The 15918-nt window shown below is 47.0% G+C and overlaps 1 protein-coding gene across 7 annotated transcripts in view; it reads right to left on the bottom strand.

Moving 5' to 3' along the window:
* The window catches only part of PTK2 (protein tyrosine kinase 2), an 858662-nt gene that overhangs the window by 768845 nt on the left and 73899 nt on the right, over positions 1-15918 (bottom strand). Inside the window, exon 1 of one of the 7 annotated variants that reach the window (XM_078686686.1) lies at positions 2223-2320. The exons of 5 other annotated variants lie outside the window; for them this stretch is intronic. In XM_078686686.1, the coding sequence (XP_078542812.1) occupies positions 2223-2259 (37 nt within the window). In that variant the 5' untranslated portion in view covers positions 2260-2320. Of the gene's footprint in view, positions 1-2222; positions 2321-15918 lie in introns of those variants that run through there. One more of the 7 variants, XM_078686688.1, reaches the window with a different exon arrangement.

Here is a 15918-nt window from a genome sequence, read left to right as displayed (position 1 = left end):
ATATAGTTGGGTACCAATAAACTTCTGTTAAACAGCGTCAAGATACCCTTGGAGGAACGTGCACTTTACAAATACACATGTTATGTTTTCTGCAATGAACGATCCCGGTCTGCAAGGAGTGCCGCCCCGTACAAATTAAGGCCAACTGAGAACCTCAAGTTCATACCAAGCACCAGCGGTTCTCTAATGCCTACAGAGAACACTCATCTAGGTCCCAGTAGAAGTTTGGATGGGACCTTTGTCAGAAAGCTATATGAAGACCTTCTGGTGCATCTGGCACCATCCACATATTTGTATGCAAGCAGGTGTGAGCAACATGCACCACCGACATAGAGTTAAACTGAGAACTTTGAGTAAGGTTACAGATTGTGTGACAGATGCAGAAAGCTTGAATGAGCACTTTATGATGGATGCTGGTTACAAACTGAGGGAATGATGCTAGTTTCCTGAATGGGGACTGCATGATCGACGTTCGTTTTGGATATCGTGATGAATGCCGATTACCTGAATGGAGATTATGTGATGGACGCATGTTCAGGATTGCATGACGGATGTTGGGTACCTGAAGTGAGATTACGTGATGGATGCTGGTTATGGATCTCGTTGCTGGTTACCCGAATGATGAATGCATGATGGACGCTGATTGTCTGAATGGGGATTGTGTGAAAGGTGATAGCTGCCCACCTTTTGCGACTAGATGTGATGGTTACTGATGGTCAAAATGGGGATACCATGACGAATACTGGTTGACAGCATCAGGATACCATGACGAATACTGGTTGACAACATGGGGTTACAATGACGAATACTGGTTGCCAACATGGGGTTACCATGACGAATACTGGTTGCCAACATGGGGATACCATGATGAATGGTGGTTTCTCAATCTGGGTTATCATAACTGATGCTGGTTGTCCACATGGGAATTATCATGACGGATGCTGGTTGTCCAAATTAACATGTCATGACGGATGCTGGTTGTCCAAATTAACATGTCATGTCGGACGCTGGTTGCCCAAATGGAGATATCACGACGGATGCTGGTTGCACTCATGGCGATATCACAACGGATGCTGGTTGCACTCATGGCGATATCACGACGGATGCTACTTGCACTCATGGCGATATCACGACGGATGCTGGTTACACTTATGGCGATATCATGATGGATGCTGGTTGCCCAAATGGGGATTGTGTGACGGACAATGGTTGCCTGATTGGGGGATTGTATGACAGATGCCTGTCGCCGAACTGGGGGTTGCTTGTTGTGGTCAAAGCTCTCCGAATCAACTTCAGAAGAGTTACTGCAGCCCCTCACCTTCGAGAAAGCTGTGGTTAGAAAAAAAATGCCTCACTGTAAATCATTCAGCGTGCAGGTAATTTAGTGCCAGGTGTGACTGCGTCTCCAGGTCGTAATGGTCTTAAGTGCTCCTTAGCTTAAGTCTATTTTCTTCATAATTGCTTTTAAAGTCGCTAAGAAGCCCAGGCTGAAAATGGAAGGTATTTGTCCCAGGCAGAAACCAGCACGCGGATGACACTAGGATAAAAATAAGACACACCGTGCCCAACCTCCCCGATGCACAACTCAAGATACTTACAAAACTGACATTAAAACACGGAGAAAAAGCAACAACAACAAAAAATACCTAACGATCCTGAAAAGCAAAGACAAGAGATCATTTTGACAATTCCCCTCCAGCAACGTTGATGTTTTTGCACCAAGGTTGGGGCGAACAGTGGGCGGGGAGAGTATACATCCGTTATCTATATTAAAGAAGCAATTTTTAATTTTCTCCCTACAAGTGTGACAAGTTTACAAAGATCGAACGCATTCCTAAACTGAAATGAAGACATTCAGCATGCGGGTCCGAGCACAAGGTTGCACGGAGTCCATGTAAAATGCGACAGCGCCGAGAGGCCACACCAATGGCAATACCGAGCTATGCAATTGTGGCTAACATAACACAACATTCAACACAACCTCAAGTGCAAGGCGAAGCTAAAACAAACCCCGGCCAAGCATGGAGGGCTCGCAGGAGGGCGTGCACTGCGACGGCGTCCGGTTACCACAGGCTATTAATGGACATCTATTTTAAATCCTCTTCAGGTTCTGCACGGATCTGCTTGAACCCGGTGGCGCACGTGCCCGCGCTCTCAGTGGGTGCCCCCCACACACAGGGGTGCTTCTCCCGCGCACCCCCACTCCCCGCGCGGCTACTCACCCACGCTGGCGCAGTTTAGAAACCCCAGCACCTGCATGGTCTCGAGGCGCCCTGTCCGAGCCCAGCTCCTCGCGCCGCAGACTTCCGGCTTCTGGGCTCTTCTGGCGCGCGGGCGAGCAGCTCCCTCTCCCCGGGCAAATCAAAACACGCCCGGGCGCGGAAAAATGCAACGCAACCGCGGTGATGAGGAGTGCGCCCTCTCGGAGAGCCGCGAGTGACGGAGGAAGCGGCCCGGGCATTAATTACGGGGCATTTAATCCCCCTCGCTGCACTAAGGAGCTCCTGTGCGGCGGGTGTCGGGTTTCCCCGGAACCACAGGCACAACAAACACACACGAGTCAAACTCGGAAGACGCATCTGAAGGTTTGAAAGCAGCAGGGGCCAGGATAACACAGCAAGGGTGCGGGCCTGCTGCCTAAATTATTTAATATCTTTAGACCTGAACTGTGGGTTCAAGTGAGTGTTTGAAACATTAGTGTACTAGTGTCAGTACTCACTACCCGAGAGTGCGGAGATGTGCAGGTACTCTCCAGGTAAATATAAACTCTCCCTTTCAGACTAAAACGTGCATGCACTTACCTTGCCCGTTTAAAGCACAGGTCCGTGTGACCCTAGATATTGCACCAAATAGGCGTTACATGGGAATGTGCAATGTTTGTAACATATAGATTTCACTCCTTCTCAGTGATCACTTCTTCAGCGTCTGCACAGGTGTATTTACTTAAGTAAGGTATAATTATTCAAATATGCAACACATTTACTACTCAATAGCAGGGAAACGGCCACTACAACGAAGCCGTTTCCACGAAATCATTAACCACGCATGCCCACGAAAGCCTTTACCACGCATACCTTTACTACGAGGTTTGTAGTAAAGGCATATGTGGTTAAGGAAAAAAGTAAAAAAAAAAGGGGGGTTTGGGGGGGTCTCCCCCAATAAAAAAAAACTCACCTGAAGTCACGTCAATATGCAGAAAATCAGCGTCGTATAAGAGAAATCGGAAAATAAACTTCCGTTTTCTCTTAACGACGTATGACGTCACCACGCATGTATTCGAGTTAAAGGTTATGCGTGTTAAACGAATTCCGTTGTAACGCATGCGTGGTAAAGGCATGCGTTGCAACGGAATTCGTTGTAACGTCATACATTCCAATAGCATTGCCTTTAAGTTTCATACTCTAATCTTAACTCACGAGAAGGCGCAGTCTACATCGCACATTTGTGATGATTTAAAATATCAAACCACTTACTCAAAAGAAAGTAATGTTCTTGAAATGCTATTTTTCCACTCTAGGCCTCAAAATAAAATGCCAAAGGTTTGTAAGGTGCTACAGCAACAAATATTGGATGGAATGCTGAATTAATCTAACATTCACCCCTAGTCAAGAGATCTTGGTTAAATCCATCATTCTTTTGCCCACTACGCCACTCCAGTTTGGACGTGGCCATATGCAAATCAGTCTAGACCCTGTTCCTCATGGGAACAGTCCAGCCCGAAATGCCAAGCCAGGACCTACCTGGAGCGGAAACAAGCATCCTGGGACCAGTTTTGGGGTATTACACTTCATCAGCCAGGCTAGCTTGAATCTTTGGCGTAGCGAGCACGGGACTCATGTCTGGGCATTCAGTCCATCATCTGTTCTTTGTGTTCTTAATGAAATTACCTTCCACAAAACTTAATAGGTTAAAAAGAGGATTTTCCGTGGGCCATGCCGGCAATCACAATACAATTGTTTCTACGGTTAGAAAATAGGTTGATCCAGGATCATACTGGTGATGCTGTAAATGATAAAAAAGGTTGGCATGCAAAGTTAATATTTCTAGCTTCTACATCCTATTTTCCAACCACTCTTCCGTCGTTTTTTTCCTCCTGTAGATTTTTTTTTTCCAAGGGTGTCTAAGCAATTCCCTGCCTTCTATCCCCCTCAACGCTCTTTTTCCTTGCATTTAGCGGCATGGTAGTATGTACTCTGCATCTTATTCACTCACCTCGCCTTCCCTCACACTCCCTCACCTTCCCTCCCTCTCCATTCCTCCTCCCACTCCTGACTTGCACCATCTCTTGATCCTCCCTGCAGGGCTGGTTACGTAGTACAATCCAGCTTAGAAAAAAAGAAGTCTATATACCTAATTTAACATTATTTTACCTTGTGATTCCAGAATTTTGAGGCGCTGCGGTAAGTTAAGCTGTTAACATTTAATGTTTTGAGGTACGCTTGACTCCATGCCAGATCAATGTACTTTCCAATGATGTTGGCTATTCATCAATTTTACTTTCTTCCAAGATGGCTATGGTCATTGGACATTCTATATGCTGATATTTAGGTCATTTTAAAAATAAATAACGACTAAGACAAACCGTGATTTGAAGTGGCAAATTTAGGCTCTAATTGGTTTAATAAGTAGAAATGTATCTCTTTGGGGCGCATTTAGATTTATATGCTGATGAAACGGAGTCCTGTATTTTCGTTTCATGCTAGGTCCCTTTCGCACGCTTCCTCTATTTTCATCCTGCATTATAAAATGGTTTTCAGCACTGACCAATGTTTAGTGGGGAGATGACAGATTAGACTGTAAGTAAATTAAATTAGACATCTTAAAAACAGCGCCTTCATAAAAATCCATCCAAATGAATAAAATATCACTTGAGTCGAGACAACACCTCTAAGCAAGAGAGAAGGGGATGTTATAGTTGCAGGGCTCAAGAAGTTGAAGGGGGGGGGGGGGACTTGAAACATAATAAAAGGAGAAACTGCATAAGGTTTATGGCATTCTGGAAAGAGGGAATAGAAGAACCTCGGTAGATGCCTGCTTTTTGATTCAATCTTTCCAAAGGCAGTCACTTAAGTGTGCCAGCCCATTGGCACCAGTAGGTTTGAGAAGTTAGCACCGTGGTGAAAACACAACACAAACATTAGGTGTAGCAGGGAGAAGCACAACTTCTTCTAAACAGTGTTGCAGAGGGTGCAAATTCTTTCATTTAGCAGCAAGAAACACATTCACATCTCTTTGGGCCTGTCAGCTTCAATCTTTCACAATATTACTATATCTATCTTGACACCATAAAACCCATCCACGCTTCTGAACCCAGTTCTTCAGGGAACCAGGATGAACACACCCACAAATCTGTCACTGTCAAATAACTATGCGTACAGGAATCCAGGAATGTCGCGCCCAGAGGCATTGCCAGAGGTCTACTTTGACAGGCAAGAAGTGTAGTGAAGAGCGATGTAATGATGGAAAGGTTCGCTGCAACCGGTCATTCTTCAAACTCCATTTAGCTTACCTAAAAACAAACATTGCATAGAAAAAAATGTCAAGAACAAATAATAGGAAACGATTGCAAGCCTTACGGTGACTTTCAAACCCTGTACTGTTTTTGCAGATGCTGTCCAGCGTGGCAGTACCTTGGCGACTGAAGTGTTTGAGAAAACTGGAAAAACGATTAGCTTTCTAGAAGCTATGTAGGGTCTCGCATTAATCACTCACTAGGATTTGATCTCTCAAGCTTATAAGAAAACTGTTATGTTTTACTTCCTGCAGACCTATTCGGATCTGGAACTATTCTCTTTTTATGCTTTTTCTTACTCAGTCATTGCCAGTGACATGCCGCCAACACCTATGCATGGCACAGGACTTCGCCAAAATGGACCGCCTTTATAAGCCCATTGTTTTTCGATTTTTTTTTCTATAAATGGTATGTCCATGGGCGTCGAAAAATGAAAAAAGTCCTTCCCTCGTGAGGTCTCGAGAAAAGCATTGTACACACAGTCCTGCCAAACACACAGCCTTGTCAGAACGCAGGCTTCTAGGTGCTAAAAGACTCTTTTCTCCTGGATCTTTTATTTCACCCTCTTTTGACCTACAGCTGGTATATTGGGCATGACTTCTTAACACCTCCCTACTGTAAATCAGAAAACATGTGTGTGTGTGTGTACACACACAAAAACACACACATGTACGGACACCTGTGCATCCCAAGGGGGAGGCAACGGAGCGCTGTTCAAAGAGGGATGGAAGCAAGCGAGTGCAGGCAAGGTAAGCTTACAAGCGAAGAGTGGACCAAGTTAGACAATCTTAAACTTGAGTGGGTCCTGTTCCTTGCAATATGCAGTGGTTTTGTCTTTTTTAGGATGGTTTGTCCTTGAAGTAGAAGGTTCAGAGCTTCTTCTTGCAGCGGGCGCATGACGAGCCGAATACCTGATCCTTGGTGCGTGTGGCTTCAGTAAGTCCATGATGACTATTTGTGGAACACAACCTTCTCCCAGCAAAGTGCTCTTGGCTTTGAAGAACACAAATCGCAAGGAAGCAATCACACGTTGTAAGATCAAAAAGCCACGTTTTGACCTTTCGACAGTAGAATAACACCTTGTAATCTTCCTTAAGTGGAAGGGACAGGAGACTCCAGATTCTGGAGCCCTGCACCTGGAATGACCTGTTCCCAGTTCTGGCTAATCTAAAAGATGGAGCAACATAAGGCATTTGGAGCAGAGGTTGAGACATGAGGTAGGTGTTTAAGTTTCCTCTTGTGAAGTGTTCCCTTTTTAGGGCTGGATTTACCTGCAGCAGTCGGCAGACATGATGCGATAAAAAACAAGCATTTACAATGCAATGGTTTTGCCTTTGTTAAAGTTAGAGCTATTGGCATTGCTCTTGACATTATTTTGATTTATGTTTTTTTTAAACATAAATAAATGGCATTGTCATTTACAATGCCACTAGCTTTATCTCTAGCAAATGACACAAACAAACACACACAGAGCCCCCCCACACACACCCACACAGAGCCCCCCCGCACACACAGCCACACAGAGCCCCCCACACACACAGCCACACAGAGCCCCCCACACACACAGCCACACAGAGCCCCCCACACACACAGCCACACAGAGCCCCCCACACACACAGCCACACAGAGCCCCCCACACACACAGCCACACAAAGCCCCCCACACACACAGCCACACAGAGCCCTCCACACACCCACACAGAGCCTTCCACACACACCCACACAGCACAAGCAGGCAACAGGGGCACACGGAGGCACAAGCAGGCAACAGGGGCACACGGAGGCACAAGCAGGCAACAGGGGCACGAAAACGAAAACGGAGGCACAAGCAGGCAACAGGGGCACACGGAGGCACAAGCAGGCAACAGGGGCACACGGAGGCACAAGCAGGCAACAGGGGCACACGGAGGCACAAGCAGGCGACAGGGGCACACAGAGGCACAAGTAGGCGACAGGGGCACACAGAGGCACAAGCAGGCGACAGGGGCACGAAAACTGAGGCACAAGCAGGCAACAGGGGCACACGGAGGCACAAGCAGGCAACAGGGTCACGAAAACGAGCACAAGCAGGCAAAAGGGTCACAAGCAGGAATTGTAATTTAGACGGGGCTGAAGTGGAGAATGGTCAGTAGGGAAGTAGTGCGGCTGGTGCAGTGGTACCAGGCTGAAAGGTGAGAGGGGCTGTCTGCACCCCAGTTTGGACAGTTTCCACTACCTAACAGGGATTGGTGGGAGGGGGCGTACTTCTTGCTTGCTTTAGGGCTGTTACTTCGGGGACGCAGTGCACGCTCTTGCCTGCTGCCTGCTGCTGCCGGGACACGACAACAGGCAGGGAGAGGACAGGCTGGGAGAGGGCAGGGAGGGGATAGGCTGGGAGAGGGCAGGCTGGGAGAGGGCAGAGAGGGGACACGCTGGGAGAGGGCAGGTTGGGAGAGGGCAGGCTGGAAGTGGACAAGCTGGGAGAGGACAGGCTGGGAAAGGTCATGGAAGGGACAGGCTGGGAGAGGGCAGGCTGGAAGAGGACAGGCTGGGAAAGGGCAGGGAGGGGACAGGCTGGGAGAGGGCAGGCTGGGAGAGGGCAGGCTGGGAGAGGGCAGGCTGGGAGAGGGCAGGCTGGGAGAGGGCAGGCTGGGAGAGGGCAGGCTGGGAGAGGGCAGGCTGGGAGGGGGCAGGCTGCGAGAGGGCAGGCTGCGAGAGGGCAGGCTGCGAGAGGGCAGGCTGCGAGAGGGCAGGCTGCGAGAAAGTCCGGAAGAAGGAAAAGGTGTCATTGCACCTCAAGCCCTCACAGGGGATGCAGAAAATCATTCTTTGGATAGGTAACAAATAATGAAGCCAAAAGGATGGGCCAACCCACTCATCCATCACTACCATGCCTTACACAGAATCGTGCCAAGGGTGCACACTGGTGATCTGTGCATTTCACGATCAGGTTCCACCCCCTTCCTCGCTGACACTCTTAATCACAGAGATGTCACATGCACTAGGAACACTTACTCAGGCTGCCTCCGCCGGCTGCTCCTGCGCTGTGCGAGGCCTCGCGGGGCCCCCCGGCCGGCACTGGGGCGCCCCCGGGGCCGGCTCCGGGCGGAGTGCACCCGCTTTGCCTCTCAAAATGCCCCGGGTTAGAGAAATAGTCCCGCAGACGCGGCAGCTCGCGGCCGCTCTCCAGCAGCTCAGTGTGCAGCTCCAGCGCCGTCAGCACCAGCTGTTCCCGTAGGAGTTGAGCGGCCAGCACATCCAGCGGCACCGAGCGCGGCTCCGCTGCAGGGCCCGTGGGAGGGGCCGGTACCGGGGGTCCAGCTGGTGACAGAGCAGGCTCCGAGCCGCCTGACGGGGACAAGAGGTCTGCCGCGGTCTCATCTTCCTCTTCCGAGTCGCTCAGGAAGGGGTTAACTGAGGCCCCGGGAGCGCCAGCCATGGCGAGGCACCGGGCTCTACTTGACGACCTCGCCCGACACCAGCGCAGACCGGGAGCGGTGACAGCTGAGCAACAGCGCATGCGCAGCCCTAGGACAGCCAGGCCAACCCACGGTACCTGTCAACAGAGACAGAAAAGAAGGACTAAACCTGACATCTGCAAGGGGAGCCTGCGCACGAGCTGTCTCGTGACACCCCTTTTCTTTGTTTATGACATTTCTTCTCACGTGACCTGCTCTATGTTCTGGGGAGCGGACATAAAATCCAGATGGGAGAGGCTGCGTTGGTGGTCATTCGTGAGAAAAGCGGACTTCGCCTCTGTCTTATATTTGCTGCTGCGCACTCTCAATATAAGGTTCCCCATATGCAGGCGAAAATCTAGAGTGGGTGCAAGTTACCCAGGGATATAAGAAACGGGGAATGGAGTCAAAGCATCTAACCACGCCCAAACGGTGTTGAATCGGCCAGCTACACCTAACATGGCGGGACATTAGGTCCGACGTGTGGATATATGCGGCCTAGTGTTTGATTTTGTGAATCTCCCCTGCGCTTAGTGATAAGTAAATACACAGCAAAATAAACGTAGCATTAGTTCGGAATCTGAAACGATTTCTTCTGGCGGACGAAGTTATAATAGTTTATGCACCAATTTTAGCAGTGGTTAGAATACAGAGGTTCAAAATATTCTTTGTTGAGCAAATAACTGAAATAACAAGCGGGAGGGGGCGGGAAAGGGGGAGGAGAGACGCTGACGACGGCCGGCCGGAGCACGAAGGCGGGCACCAGGAAACAAGCGGGAGGGGGAGCAAGGGAGGTGCCGGCAATGCCGGAACAGACTCGGGGGCGTTCCCGGCGTCGCGTGACGTCGGCAAAAGCCAAAGAATGTCGGGAACGCCCCCGTGTCTGGTCCGGCATTGACGGACAGGCCCCTCGTCCAATGGCAAGGCTCCATTTACGGAGCCAGCCAATGAATGAGGAGGGCCGACCCAAAGCACACTACAATTCTCATCAGGTTTTCGCCTGCGCGAAAAAGATGCGCAGAGCGCATCTTTTTGGCGAGGCAAAACCTAAAGAGCTTTAAGAAGTGCTACTAAGAGGGGCTTAAGCCACATTTTGAGTACCCCGAACACTGCATTTGACGGGGCAGAAGCTGTGTGCAGTTTTTATCTTGGAAGGGTTATGCTCAATGCAGCAAGACCACATTAGATATGGTGACAACCCAATGATTAAGGCTACAGGTCTGATCTGTGTACTAAAGTTGCGACAAAGACAGTAGGCCTACACACTATGAAAAGCGCATATTAAAGCCAGTAGGCATTTACAGGTGGATTGTTATAATACTGTGATAAAGCCTACATGTCACATGGGATGTGGCAGAATATCACAGTGGGCAAGGGGGTTTGGTTACCCCTCTCCCTGAAAAACCTGGAAGGGGTGGGGGGGAGATATGCAGAGTGTTAATCCTTGCTAGGCCTTTAATTTTGTATATTTTAATTTTTTTGACTATATGCCTGATGGGTTGCCGTGTAGGAAAGCTTACATTTAATTCTGTAAGCCTGCATTGGTTTGCTGACAAGTCAATGAGAGAAGCCACAGCACATTATGGTTCATTGTGAAAAGGTATGTCATATGCTCTAAGTCTGATTGTTTATTTTGAAAAACTATGACCAAGGCAGTATAGGCCCAACATATTCATTGTGAAAAAATCTGATAAAGGCAATAGGCATTTGATGGTGGATTGGTATTTTATGGTGTCAAATCCTGTTAACCGGTATTTTGTCACATAGAATGTCACAGACTACCATATTATGCAAAAAGTTTGGTTAACCACTACCTGTCTCAGTAAGGTCCTTAACCGATCTGCAGCAGTTCAGGAAAGCCCTCAAGACTTGGCTCTTTCCCAAGTATTTCTGAGTCTAGGCTCAGTTATCAATCATCCGACATTAATTATGATTATTTTTCTTTCTGTCTGTGGTGTTGAACACCCTACCCCCGAGCTCTTGTGTCTTTAACAGTTTCAGCGGCTAGCGCCAGGATACCAGTTGGTGACGGAGCGCTTTATACATTCTATAAATAAATGAAACCAATCTGACAAACCCTGAGGGCAAAAGATTTGCTGCGGGGTAATCCTTGACAGGACTTTTAAAAAAGAGTAATACATTGCTTTGCCAACTTTAGCTTTGTTAATGGGCAATTTTATGACTACAGTGACCTTGTAGGAATGTTCACATTCAATTCAGTAGTTCTGAGTTGGTTGCGGTGAGGGCCACTGGAATTATGCAGCAGGGGAGGGCCAAATTATGCGGCACATTTAGGGATAGTATTTCTTCCTTATTTTGACATTTTTAAACTCGTTAAGACTTAGTTGCAACTCATTAGTACCAGTTTAACACACAAACACAGCAATAAGCTACAGAATGGTGACCAGTCAACCTTTGCATAGGGCCTTCCACTGCGCGGCAACACGTGTTGCTGCATTTTAGTAACTTTTGAACCATTTGAACTAGAAACCATTTTTTTTTTGTTAAAATCGGCAGATTATGCAGCAGACGATGGATTATGTGGCAAAGTGTCAAATGTATAATTATGCGATTATCGCCACAGCAGCACAATCTCATAATTCTATTGGACCTGGGTATGGTGGCAAAACCAGTGATAAGGATATAGGTCTGATTGTTTAATTGTGAAAAGTTAAGTAAGATGTCATAGGTCTAAACTGTTTATTTTGAAGCGTTATAAATAACACTAGGCCTCACGTATTCATTGTGAAAACCCTTTGTAAAAGCCAATAGGAATTTAAGGGGCAGATTGTTATTGCAATATGGTAAAGCATGTGGGCATGCACTGTTACATGGAGTCTTGGATTTTCGTGTCGGCTACCCCATTCACAAACCATGGTGGATGAAGCTTGACACTTGGACAATCCTTACTAACACCACTTAGGAGGTTAGCCAACTCTTATTCTGTACACATTTGCAATCTTGTGATGGTATACCTGGTGACTGCTTCATAGGACAGCTTAAGTGTAATACAACAGGCCTGAGCGTGTGACAGAGACAAGCATATGATAATGACTGTAGGCCTAATTGTCATAGCAACATGTTACACAATGACCCAAAGGTGTGACCTCTTTATTATGAATGTTACTACAAAGGGAGTACATATGTTAAACCTATAGGCCTTTAAAGGTGGATTGTTACTACACTGTGTTAAAGCCTTTAGACAGATATTTTGTTACATGGAATCTTATAATTTAACTTAGTAGGTGAGGGCTTTGTTGTTGCTCCCCAAACAAAGCTTGGAGGTAAAAGATTTGCACTGTTTGAATCTTTGTTAGGCCCCGTAGGAGGGTTTGTATATTATTTTCATAGCTATAATTTTGTACTTATTTATAATTTGCTGGTTACCTTGAAGAAAAGCTTATGCTTAAAATAGCAAACTTGAGCTGCTCATGGAGACAAGTTAATTTCAAAGGTTATATGTTTGATCGGTTCATTGGGAAAGGCCATGTCAGACGTCAAATAAGTCTGCTCTGTTTAATATGAAAAGATATGAAAAAGGTATAGGCCTTTAAGGGTGGATTGTTATTACACTTTGTTAAAGTCTGTAGGCAGGATACTCCCCCCTCCCCCCTCAGAGTTTTATATAGCGCAAACGTGACCCGAAGGTATCGGGTATCAGAGCGCTTTACATGAGCACCATTTGCCTTACACAAGGACACATACATTTTTGTTAGGCACGTTATTATGTGTCAGGGGGTCCCTACCTGCCACGGGTCCGAAGCTGATCACTGTCCCTCTTCATTTCCGCCTCGGCGAGTGCAGGACTGCCACGCCCCCTCTACGGACGCCTGGATGCACACGGAGCCGAGAGCTGCGTCGGAGACGTCATTCCAGGATGGCCAATCAGCGACTTCGACGGCGCTGATAGAGCGACCGGTGCAGCAGATCTGGGCGACCACGGAAGCCGAGGAGGGAGCACCTGTGGAGTTCGCCAGTGCGGAGGAGGACGCTGGAGGAGGAGTGCCCGAGTCGGAAGCTGCGGCAGTCATCAAGCCGGGAGGCCAACGGAACCACGCTCCGCCCTGCCACGCTTCAACTGGAGAAGTGTGGCTCCACAAGGTACGGGCGCGTCTACGGGGAGTGTTCAACAAGGAGGGAGGGAACGGGTAGAGGGTAGCGGGGTGGCCTCATGAGGGCAAAGCTGTGCGCAGCGTCACCACCTTCACGGGTTGTAGAGCACGGTTGTGGCCCCTGGTGATCCCCCTCACTTCCCTCCCCTCTCACCGGACTTGGTCCCGACCACGCCAGTAACCAGGCGTATCCTTTTCTTTGTTTCCTTTTGAGCGTCTCGGAGCCGGAAGACCTGGGCACTACCGAAGACGAAGGAAGAGCCGAGAGACTCGAGCCATTTCTGCCGTTCTGTTTGCTTCCTTGTTTGTGTTCATTAATAAATACCCAGAAGGGACTTAACCACCCCTACGTTTGGCCATTGCATCCTTACAAGCCCTTAGTAGCCCAGGGGAACCGTCACATTATGTTACGAGTCTCACAAATTACTTACCTTGGCAACGATTTTGGTTTAGTGTTCGTAACCCCCTTGGACTAACCCTAGGGATATTTGATATGCACTGTAATAATCCTTCCCAGGCCCTGTATTAAAAAAAACCTCAAACAATACATCCATATATAAAGACATTAATTCATATAGAGGGCTTTGGACCAGCCGCATCCTGCAAGTGGTCTGTTCTGCTTCGGACCATGACCGCATATAGCATGGGGCGATGGGTCAACCCAATTAAGACATTGGCTCTTCTACACTGTGAGAGATGGCGTTTTGCCTCATCACATGTCCATGTGCCTACAAATGTGTGCACTTTATTGCCAGGAATAGTGGGATAGAGTCCTTCAGTTTTCCATTTCTCCGTTAATAGTTCATTTTTATATAGGTCCTTTCTTACAGAGCTTCCTCCAGCTCCTAAGAAAGTGTTATAAGGCGCTCACTTGCTGTTTCACTTGCTAAGTGTTGTTTCCCTTGTAGACACTGCTTCTAAACTGAGCGGCCATCTTGGAATCAACTAGGTATAATTTTTTTTACCCTTACAAGATGGCAGACACGTTTAGAAGCATCATGTCACTCACACTGGACCTGTACAATGATACACCATGAACAATATGATTCCAAGATTGCTACCCAGTGTGATGTTTCCTGAATGTCACCTTGGAATTGTAGTGTGCACAGAGAATCTTTGCTTAATTGCTCCAAAGAGGCCAACACATTGTTTCTTTTTTTTTTCTTCATTGTTTCTAATCTTAACACTGGCTGGAACTTCAATACAGCATAGCAGGGCAGCCACCTGGTGCTGTATTCCATTTGCTTATAGCAAGCATATGGTCACCATGTTTATGCACCATCATGCCTTCTACTTATAAGTTATTTTGCATACGCCTGTTGTTTTGTGAGTGTGTTTAACTGTGGTTGGATACGAAGATGAATGCAAAAATGAATATGTGGGTGGTGAATTGATGTATGATTGTGTAAATAATATAATTGACCAAGTGCAAGCATGATGACGACTTACTGAGTGCTTAAACTCACCAGTCACTGAAGAAGCAGTATAATTTATAAGTCAGACCTACTGGCACGTTTGTTCTTTTCTTCATTTTTTGTTATTTCAAGACTAGACATGTTCTAACCCTGTTTTGTGTTCAACACCAAAGCTCTTGACCATGTCTGCTAGGTAAGATAATGTGCTTTCAGCCACTGTTTTGACAGATGTAGATGGGGCTTTGGGCTTGGTTGGAGCTGAAGAAAGTGTAGTCCATGGAGTGTGCATGTAATTTGTAAATTCCCCTTCCCTGGAGGAGTCTTACTGATGCATGGAAAATGCTCTTCAGCGGTGCAAGGTAGAGGTTTCTGATGTCAACGAGCACAGCATTGCTGCCTTCTAGGGGAGATAGTACGAGAGCCTGGTTGATGGTTCTGAAAGCGGGCCTCGGATAGTACATCCTGGTTTGTAGACGATAGAACCATGTCATGCAGTCACAGTCTCTTTAGCAATGTAGAGCGTGATGCTGAGGCTGTCACTGTAATGGTTTCCGAAACACTTTGTATTGTGGGCAAGTTAGTAAGAGAACCCATCAAGAGTCAGTGCCTGGAGTAATTTTTTGTACTACAGCATATTTGTTTCCTTTGAGAATTGGGACAAACTACGTTTTTAGGGATCTCAACTTCAAATAGGTTTTGTAACATTTAGGCATATGTGTTGGCCATTCAACTGCTTATTAGTTTTTAAGATAGAACAGTGTGTTATAAGAATAGAAGTGGATTGTGATGTTCTTGTAAACCAGGAGCGTGGCCGTTGCATGTCACGGAGATGTATTCTGGTCTAGCTAAAGCGGCTTAGGACATAGCAGGTATCTGGTCACCAAAGGAACAATTTAAAGAGCACAAGTAAATTGAGTGTCTATGGAGAAGAAATGAGACTTCAAAAAGCTAAAGGTCATTCATTATTAATACAAACTATGGAAAAATGTTGTGCTATTTTTCCAACAGTGCATGCGTTTTAAAAGTCGGATATAGTGATTGCCGCTTTGTGGCAATTCATTTTTAATGTACCAAGCTCCAACGCTCTTGGGTGACCAATTCATAATACCCGACATGGGAGCATCAGAAGTTGCCGGATTATGGAGGGTATTGGGCAAAGCCAACCTGCAAAATTCAATTCATGACATTTAACATCCAAATAGAGGCATGCTGAAGGATCTTCACTGTAAATGAATCAATAATCAAATGGCCACTAAAAACAACATGGAAACATTAATCAAGAGACTAACAGCATTGTCATTTTCATAGTGTGCTGCTGGTGGCCCAACGTGGACCACACGTAGGATAACGAGAATAAGTGCTGAAGGATGGTGATAAGCAATATCCACACACTCATGAAAAGCAACGATGAAGCCTACACCAGACCTCCATTTACTTCTAGTA

The sequence above is a fragment of the Lissotriton helveticus genome, chromosome 4_1 (assembly GCF_964261635.1).
Source record: "Lissotriton helveticus chromosome 4_1, aLisHel1.1, whole genome shotgun sequence".
Classification (NCBI taxonomy): domain Eukaryota; kingdom Metazoa; phylum Chordata; class Amphibia; order Caudata; family Salamandridae; genus Lissotriton; species Lissotriton helveticus.
Note: the sequence above shows the minus strand (reverse complement) of the source record. Positions and strands in the feature narration are given on the sequence as shown.